Consider the following 10,185-nt stretch of genomic DNA (forward strand, 5'->3'; position numbering starts at 1 on the left):
TTGAGAAGTTGAAGAAGATTTTCGATGTGATACATGTGGCAAATATTGAGCTGGTTGAACTAGCTGCGTATCAATTGAATGATGTTGCTAGAACTTGGTTCGACTAGTGGAAAGGGGGCAGAGCTGAGAATGCACCACCTGCGAATTGGGCCTGTTTTGAGAAAGCTTTCTTGGGGCGTTTCTTTCCCCGAGAATTAAAAGAGGCCAAGGTACGTGAGTTCCTCACACTTAAGCAAGAGTCTTTGAGTGTTCATGAGTACAGTCTAAAGTTCACACAACTATCCCATTATGCTCCGGAGATGGTTGCGGACATGAGGCATAGAGCACCTGAACCCAGATACAAAGGTGAATTTAATGGCCAGAATTCGAAGGATTTCAAGGCTAGACCAGCACAGTCTTCGGGTAGTGTGGCACAAGAAGGTAGTTTGATTCCTGCATGTGCTAGGTGTGGTAGAACCCATCCCGGTAAATGTCGTGATGGCTAGACAGGGTGTTTTAAGTGTGGACAAGAGGGTCACTTCATGAAAGAGTGCCTTAAGAATAAGCAAGGTAGTGGAAATCTTGGCAGTAGGGTCCAATCTTCATCAGATGCTCCCCCAGACAGGACGACACCTAAGGTGCCACTTCTAGTACCTGCGGAGGAGCAAACCACCTCTATTCAATCACCAGTCACCGTGAGCAAGAGAAGTCTCCAAATGTTGTCACTGGTATGATCAAAGTCTTTGCTTTTGATATGTATGCTTTGCTAGACCCATGAGCAAGTTTATCTTTTGTAACCCCTTATGTTGCAAATAAGTTCGATGTTCTTCCTGAAAGACTTTGTGAACCCTTCTGTGTTTCTACACCTATTGGGGAGTTTATTCTAGCAGAAAGAGTTTATCGTGATTGTCTTGTTTCTATCAATCATAAAAACACCATGGCTGATTTGGTTGAGTTAGACATGGTAGATTTTGATGTTATTCTAGGTATGGATTGGCTTCATGCCTGTTATGCATCATTAGACTGTAGAATTCGAGTGGTCAAGTTTCAGTTTCCAAATGAGCCAGCTTTAGAGTGGAGTAGTAGTTCAGCAATGCCTAAGGGTCGTTTCATTTCATACCTTAAGGTGAGAAAGTTAGTTTCAAAGGGTTGTATCTATCACTTAGTCCGAGTTAATGACTCTAGTGTTGAGATACCTCTTTTTCAGTCAGTTCCTATAGTTAGAGAGTTTACAGAAGATTTTCCTGATGATCTACCCGGAATTTCTCCTGAGAGAGAGATAGATTTCAGCATAGACCTTATTCCAGATGCTCGTCCTATCTCTATTCCGCCATATAGAATGGCACCAGCAGAGTTGAAGGAGCAGTTGAAAAACCTCCTAGATAAGGGTTTCATTCGACCAAGTGTCTCTCTTTGGGGTGCTCCGGTTTTGTTTGTGAGAAAGAAGGATGGTTCCTTTAAGATGTGTATAGATTACCGCCAGTTGAACAAGGTTACCATCAAGAATAAGTACCTTCTTCCGAGGATTGATGATCTTTTCGATCATCTTTAGGGTGCCACTTGCTTTTCGAAGATTGACCTCAGATCAGGCTATCACCAGTTAAGAGTAAGGGAATGTGATATTCCAAAGACAGCTTTCAGAACCAGATACGGTCATTACGAGTTTTTGGTCATGTTATTTGGTTTGACAAATGCACCGGCAGCTTTCATGGACCTGATGAATAGAGTCTTCAAACCTTATTTGGATTTGTTTGTTATCGTCTTCATTGATGACATACTATTCTATTCAAGGAATGAAGAAAATCATACTAGCCATCTCAGAATAGTTCTTCAGACTTTGAAAGACAAGGAGTTGTATGCCAAGTTCTCTAAGTGTGAGTTGTGGCTTAAGTCTGTGGCATTCCTAGGCCACGTTGTATCTGGAGATGGAATTAAAGTTGATACTCGGAAAATTGAGGCAGTGCAGAATTGGCCTAGACCCACATCTCTAACTAATATTAGGAGTTTCTTGGGTTTAGCTAGCTATTATAGAAGGCTTGTAGAGGGGTTCTCGTCTATTGCATCTCCTTTGACCAAGTTGACTCAGAAGACAATGAAATTTCAATGGTCTAAAGCTTGTGAGAAAAACTTTCAGGAATTGAAAAAGAGGTTGATTACTGCTCCAGTTTTGACTTTACCAGAAGGTACTCAAGGTTTTGTAGTGTATTGTGATGCATCTAGAGTTGATTTGGGTTGTGTGTTAATGCAGAATGGTAAGGTTATAGCTTATGCCTCCAGACAGTTGAAAGTTTATGAGAAGAACTACCCAACCCATGAATTAGAGTTGGTTGTTGTAGTATTCGTTTTTAAGATATGACGTCATTACTTGTATGGTGTGCATGTTGATGCTTTTACTGATCACAAGAGTCTTCAATATGTGTTCACCCAGAAAGAGCTTAATCTCAGACAGATGAGGTGGTTAGAATTACTCAAAGATTATGACCTGAGTATTCTTTATCACCCAGGTAAGGCTAATGTTGTTGCTGATTCTTTAAGTAGGTTGTCTATGGGTAGCACCCCCCATATTAAAGAAGGGAAGAGAGAGTTAGCAAAAGATGTGCACAGCCTGGCACGCCTGGGAGTCAGACTTATGGATTCCACAGAAGAAGGTATAGCGGTGACGAACGGGGTCGAGTCATCATTAATGTCAGAAGTGAAAGAGAAACAAGATCAAGATCCCATTTTTCTTGAGTTAAAGGCAAATGTTCAAAAGCAAAGAGTATTAGCTTTTGAACAAGGGGGAGATGGTGTTTTGAGGTATCAAGGTAGATTGTGTGTACCTATGGTAGATGGACTCCAAGAGAGGATTATGGAGGAAGCTCATAGCTCCAGATATTCCATTCATCCAGGTTCCACAAAGATGTATCGTGACTTGAGAGAAGTTTATTGGTGGAATAGCATGAAGAAAGGCATTGTTGAATTTGTTGTTAAGTGTCTAAATTGCCAGCAAGTGAAAGTTGAACACCAAAGGCCCGGTGGTTTGGCTTAGAGGATAGAACTTCCGGAATGGAAGTGGGAGATGATCTATATGGATTTCATCACAGGGTTGCCAAGGTCTCGTAGACAACATGATTCTATTTGGGTAATTATCGACAGAATGACAAAGTCAGCCCATTTTCTACCAGTAAAGACTACCCATTCAGCAGAAGATTATGCCAAGTTATATATCAAAGAGATAGTGAGATTTCATGGAGTTCCAGTCTCCATCATTTCAGATAGAGGTGCACAGTTTACTGCACAGTTCTGGAAATCTTTTCAGAAAGGCTTAGGTTCAAATGTGAACTTAAGTACTGCCTTTTATCCTCAGACGGATGGGCAAGCAGAGCACACTATTCAGACTTTAGAGGATATGTTGAGGGCTTGTGTGATCGATTTCAAAGGTAATTGGGATGATCACCTACCTCTCATTGAGTTTGCCTACAACAACAGTTATCACTATAGCATCCAGATGACTCCATATGAAGCTCTCTATGGGAGAAGATTTAGATCTCCTATTGGATGGTTTGAAGTTGGTGAAGCAGGGTTGATAGGACAAGATTTAGTTCACCAAGCTATGGAGAAGGTGAAAGTGATTCAAGAGAGGTTGAAAACGGTACAGAGTCATCAGAAATCCTACACTAATGTTAGGAGAAGGGCGTTAGAGTTTGAAGTAGACGATTGGGTATATTTGAAAGTTTCAACCATGAAAGGGGTTATGAGGTTTGGTAAGAAGGGTAAACTCAGTCCCCGGTATATTGGACCTTACCGCATAGCCAACAGAGTTGGCAATGTTGCTTATGACTTGGAGCTACCACAGGAACTAGCAGCGGTTCATCCGGTATTCCACATCTCCATGTTGAAGAAGTGCATAGGCGATCCTTCATTGATCCTACCAACTGAAAGTATTAGGATCTAGGATAACTTATCTTATAAGAAGGTTCCTGTTCAGATTTTAGATCGCCAAGTTCGTAGATTGAGAACGAAGGATGTAGCATTAGTCAAGGTCCTTTGGAAGAACCAATTTGTTGAGGAAGCTACTTTGGAAGCCGAAGAGGACATGAAGAAAAGATATCCACGTCTCTTTGAATCCGGGGAAAATGCAAATTTAGGTATCAATTTCCTTCTTAGTGCTCTTTAACTTATAATGAGCATGTTGTTGTTATTGTTGTGTTTGCATGGTTGTTTGTTGGGTGTTTGAATTGATGTTACACCCTTAGCCTAGTAAGAGTAACCTCATTCGAGGACGAATGTTCCCAAGGGGGAGATATTTTAACATCCGGCAATTTGAAATATCTATGAAGAGGCTTAGAAATAGAAATAGTCATTCTTGGAAAGAATTCAAAAATCTGGAAATTTGTTAAGTATGGAAAAAAAATGAGTTTTTGGCCAACTTTGAACAGTCATAACTCCTATATCAGGATGATTTAGGTGTAGTTCCAATTATGTTTGCGAATCTCATGGAATGATCTTTCCAACACCACCGAGTTTGCTCGATTCCGAGTTCATATGAGTGAGTTATGCCCTTTGGAAGTTGGGCAGTTGGCAGGGAAATTAGTCCGAAAATTGTAAGGGTATTTTGGTCTTTTCCCTAACCAATTCTTTTGGTTATATTAGTGTGTTAGACTGATTTTTTTTTTTTTATCAGTTCTTCCCTTTTTAAAAGAGTGAGGGTGAGGGTTTGTGAGTGAAGAGGAGAAGAAGAGGAGAAAAAGAAGATCAAGCAAGGTTTCGTCAAAGATTGTCGTGGATATCGTCGGGGGTGATCCCTACTAGGTATGTGAGTTCATAGTGTTGGGTTGGATCTTTTGCCCATACGCCAAACTCGTTTTATTTTCGGGAAAAGATTGGTTAGGTTGTTGAAGTTGCTGGTTGTGTTATTGAAGTTCTTGTTGGTTTAGTACATGATTTGGTTGTGTTTTTGAGTTGAATATCTTGTTTGTTGAGGGATTTTATGATTCTTAGTGTTTGGAGTTGAAACCCTTGAAGTTAGGGTGGTTTAAAGTTGGTCAAAGGAGGAAGAAAAGTCGAGTTTTCGGGGAAAAGGGGTGGCGCGTTGCGCCTGCCAGCGCCCCCCAAAAGGGACTCTGAAGTCCAGCCCTTGGGGCGGCGCGCATAGCAGAGCGCCAGCAGGCCCCTTCTGAGCTTTGTAGTCTGGCGCCCCGCGCCTCTCAGAGCGCCAAGGGCGCCAACCTTTCCCATTCTTTCCCCACTTATTCATGCATGTTCCTTGGCATTGTACCTATGTTTCATAGTTGTTTCCAACACTCCAAGGTACGTCTAAATGTCAAGAACTCATCCATAAACGTGTGATCATATACCTTGAATCCATAATCTAATTCAAGGCGAGTTCGGATCAAAGTCAAGTAAAGTTAGAGTCAAGTCTAGAAATTAAAAAGTAAGTCAAAGCAAGCTTTCTAAATGTTTTCACATTTGAGTAAGAGAGGAATTATGATTCCAAAAGAGCCTTTGGGCTAGTTTTCAAGAAAAGGGAACATCGATTCCAAGTGAGCCTTTGGGCTAGATTTTGAGCAATTATCTCAAACTAAAGAAAGATGTGTTTTAAACACTTATGAGCTAAAGTATTTTGGGAGTAGTATTAAGCACCAAATTGGGGACGTGAGTTCATATTAACTCAACTCTCCATAAGAACCATGTAGCCAAACATGGGAATTAACGGGTCATTCTTTTTAGATGATCACGTAAGATTAATCTAGTGGATCCACTAAGTTAAGTAAGGTCCTATATCACGGCAAGCTATAGGATGGTCCTTGGGCAACGTGAGGTAAAACGTTGTATCATCACTAAGGCTCATAGTGGTGGTTGTCGGTTGTAGAATCTCCCACTAAAGTTATATTACATTTATATAAGTAAAGTTGAGTTTGTTATTGTTTTATCATTAACGAGCTAAGTTGTTTATAGTGTTTTTCAAGCTATTTATGTATTGCATGTGTCTTATTGCTTTACATTTGAGTTCAGTTATTCATGAGTCGAACAGAGCTAAGGTAAGTGTTCATTTGTACTCCTTTCAAGCTTAAGTTGTTGCTTAGTTTTCCAGCTCGCATACTCGTACATTCAATGTACTGATGCCAGTTGGCCTGCATATTATGACGATGCAAACACGGGTACCCAGGATCAGCATCCAGCATGTCATTGATCCAGCTGAGCACTCCAAAGTCAGTGGTGAGCCTCTTTGCATTTCGGAGGACTCGGTTATTTTGTTCTCTTAGTTTTGTTTTATTAGGATGTTGCGGGGTCTATCCCAACATCCATCTCAGTGTTATAGAGGCTTCATAGACAGTCAGTCAGTTAGTTAGTTTTGAGTCTCTCATCTATATATATATGTAAATATTCTATTTTGGGACTCGAGTTGCCTTTTTGGTCAGATTTTATCAGTTAAGTTGTTTTATGACCCTTTCATTGCATGGAGTTATTCTGTTGAGTTAGGTTTCCGCTGAGTTAAGAAAGTCAGGCCAAGGGTTCGCTTGGGGCCAGCAATGGTCTTCGAGTGCCGGTCCCGCCCAGGGTGTAGGCTCGGGGCGTGACACCACGGTTGCCATGACTCATGAGCAACCAATTAGCTTTTGAGCTACGAATTCGGGCACCCCTAAATTTTTAAATATCCGCTTTCTGAGTAGTTACGACATTGTACACCGGATTGAAGAATTCTACAATGCCTGTTTCTTTTTGCAAAGTCATCAAACAAGGCGATGGTGAAGATGATTGTGGACGAGGAGGAGGCGTTATGGGAGCATAGCGCCAATGTTTACAAATGGCACGAAAAACAAGGTGATCAGCAGCAACAAAACGTAATGATATTAATCTGAGTATGTCAGATGGAATACCTGACCACAATTTATCATAATCTGACTCCTCCATTATTATTATTCAGGATAAGCAAATTGTTCTTTGAACTTAGAGAGATTAAATTACTATTAATTGAATTGTAAAAGTAACTTGTTATTACCCAATTTAAATAAAACAAGAATAAGTAACGTCTAACTAGAGCTACTCTAATTCCTTTTCCCTATCTACTCTAATTTATCGGAAATCTCAATTATTTTATTTTATTTATGGAAAATCCCAATTATTTATTAGAAAGGAAAGGAAAACAAATTTGCTTGTCCTAGAGCTACTCTAATTCCTTTTCCTTATCGTATTTGAACTTATTATTATTTTTATATTTAATTCGAACATATTCTTTTCACTACACATTAGGCGATACTACTATGTTGGACGAGATGAGGGTGGAAGAGAAGAAGGAAAATGATGGACCACTCCTTTCTTCACAACCATATCCTTGGCTTGTTATATGCCCGCTAAGAAAAAAACCACAAACTTTTTTCAGCATATCAGAAGATCGATCTTATAAAAGAAGTATACATGAGCTTTGTAACGCAATAATACGTGCTTCTTCTCAAGAGTGGCTTGTGTTAGAAGACTTTGATTCTACTGATTGTTACCTTTGGAATCCTATTTCAAACGACAAAATTCAGCTCCCACCACTCCCTAATAACGACAAACTTTTGTGTCTCTTGTCTGCACCACCCAACGATCCTCAATGTCGCATTCTCTTCCTTATTCATGAGACTACTCCTGATGATGATGATGACGATGATAAGAATACCAAAATGATGACATAGATAATAATAATTCCAATGATACACAGAACATAAGAATTCCAATGATGACACAGACAATGACACAGATACCAATGATGATGATGACAACATAGACAATGAGGAATTCGATGATAATGATGACACCGATAATGGAGACACGAATGATGACACAGATCTCGATGATGATGACACGAATTCTAATGATGATGACATAGACAATGAGAATCTTGATAATGTTGCAAATCCCGATGATGATGAGAATGTGCCTCCACCTGCACTTTACTTGTGCAAGCCAGGTTATGATCATAAATTTCATAAATAAGATCTGAAATCAATTATTGGAGATGACTATTTTTTGGGATGGACAGTATTCGAGGGAGACTTTTATGTATTGACATGGCAGACACCACGAATTCTACTCCGTTTGGATGTAGATAATTCATCAGAAACAATAACAGCTACACCAATGACTAACCAACCTCCAAATGATTACTTGAGACTCAGAACTCTTAGACATGCCATACTCTAGGAGTTACCTCTTTGAATCATCATCTCATGATGAGAAAAAAGTTGAACTGTGATATGTTCACATATTGTTATATGGAAGGACCCAAGTCGATGTATACAAAATTACAGTATTTCGATTTGATTTTGTGAGATGAAAAGTATTGGTGAAAGGGCAATTTTCTTAGATATTTTTTATGGTGGAACAACATGTTGTACAAAAGGCACTAATATTAAAAATGAATCCATCTACTTCACTCAGGGCCGTTATCTCTATATTTTCAATTTGGAAACACAGAGCATTTCGTTATCCCTTCCTTGCGCGCCTAGAGATTTTGGTGAAATATCCGCGCTCCTACTGGTTAACGCTCATGGCCCCGTGAGATGAAAGTCTCATGCACGATTTTGTATAAGAGAATTTGATTTATATATTTTCTCTAAGATGTGAAAGTCTTTCTTTATTGTATTGTTAATTTAAATACTATGTTTGTTTTGATTGTTACTTAAATTCTTACTGTATTATATCCGATACGAAAAGTTCCATTTGTGTAACACCTCATTACATTAATATTATTCTTCTCATTTTGTCTTTATTTATTATCATATTATATATATATATATATATATATGGGAAGAGCTTGCATCCGTGCAGGTAGAAAAGGGTGGAGGTCAAACTATGGGCACAAGGAGGTAATGTATAGTAAGTTACTTCTTCGTCTTTTGCTTGTCACTGGATTGGAAGCCGCAGGCGATGCCTTCTTGCTTGTGTAGTTGGCCTTGCCTGCTTAGTGCGGAAGTGCGTAAAGTAGGCTCATTCTTTGGTTTATAAAGATCTTGTAGTAGCCGAAGGTAGTCCCCTTGTTAGATTGAATTTCATCTTATATAACAACACAACTAGGGCCTTATTAATTTAGAGACTTTATCAATAGTATAAGTGGACCTCTCAAAGGTATAAGTAGACATTAGTCTTGCTGGTTCAAGCGGTAAGGCCCTGGGTAAGCTCGGGTTAGCCTGACATTTCCTGTTTGGTATTGTTCCATCCGAGCTCCTACTCCTGGACCACTATATAAATCAACCTGATAAGGACCCTAAATGGGTGGAATTCGTACGACAAGGCCTACAAACCCAGGGACTTTCACCCAGGGAGTACGAGGTCCCTCCATAAGTAACTCAGTGAGAAGTAGCTCAGCGACTACTTTCTATGCCTATCAAAGAAAAGGGATAGACCAATGTGGGTTCCCAAAGTTGATTTACCGTTTTGACCCTACAATATTACTTGAATATTAATTTATTTTAAAAAACTTGCTGATAATCTCAGCCCTAATTTATTTCTCCAGAAACGTATAGTTTCTGTTCAGCGTCCCTCGATCAGTATAGCAGCCTTTTTTCGACGTTCAGCGTCCCTCGATAGCCTTTTTCGAACGCTCAAGTTCCATTGCTTTGATTATTAGCTGATCCAAAAACTTTTCAGATTCTTCACTCATCTATTTAAATGTCTCCAGCAACATGTGATTATCCATTAATATGTGCCTCATTCAAATACATTAGGTAAATGTTTTTTTCTTCTCTTTATTTATCAAGACTTGCTCTGTTTTTCTATATACTTAGTGTGTATGTCTTTATCTAGCTTATTTTGTTTCGTTCTCTTTATATCAATTCTCTTGTTGATATATTTATTTCTGTGATATAGTTATTTAAGCCTAGAAGCTATAGCTAGAGGCAAACTGCATTTATGGTTTTATGAACTCTCCTTGGTGCTTGAAACCTTTGTGTCTTGTTAATTCTCTGCTTGACTACCCTCAATGGCCTTTTCAACTGGGGGCTGAGCAGAGGCATAATACACATCAAATTATTTAATTTATTTTCATAAACTTGCACTATTATATATTTTTATTTAACAACTCAAGACGTTTACAAATATTAAGTGATTTTCTCCATTAGTATGGGATACACGTGCATCAATTTCAGCTCAATTATCCAACAATATATAAATAAACAAAGAAACAAGTGAATACCCCCTATAAGTTCCTTGTCTAGATGAAGGGAGTAATACTGTTATTTCTGT

General features: G+C 39.1%; 1 protein-coding gene across 1 annotated transcript; it reads left to right on the forward strand.

Annotated features, from left to right (window-relative positions):
• The first annotated feature begins 299 nt into the window (after positions 1 to 299).
• Positions 300 to 7,938, forward strand: LOC125870038 (uncharacterized). The gene is made up of 2 exons (XM_049550404.1): positions 300 to 465; positions 7,664 to 7,938. The coding sequence occupies exons 1-2, from the start codon at positions 300 to 302 to the stop codon at positions 7,936 to 7,938; spliced, it is 441 nt and encodes a 146-aa protein (XP_049406361.1).
• The last annotated feature ends 2,247 nt before the right edge of the window (positions 7,939 to 10,185 follow it).

The sequence above is a fragment of the Solanum stenotomum genome, chromosome 7, assembly GCF_019186545.1.
Source record: "Solanum stenotomum isolate F172 chromosome 7, ASM1918654v1, whole genome shotgun sequence".
In the NCBI taxonomy this organism is placed as follows: domain Eukaryota; kingdom Viridiplantae; phylum Streptophyta; class Magnoliopsida; order Solanales; family Solanaceae; genus Solanum; species Solanum stenotomum.

Excerpts from the sequence above, each read along its gene's own strand:
- LOC125870038 (XM_049550404.1), top strand. The coding sequence starts at position 300 with ATGGTTGCGGACATGAGGCATAGAGCACCTGAACCCAGATACAAAGGT. Across the intron at positions 466-7,663 it reads GTGTGGTAGAACCCATCCCG|AACATAAGAATTCCAATGAT; the intron begins GTAAATGTCGTG and ends AATGATACACAG.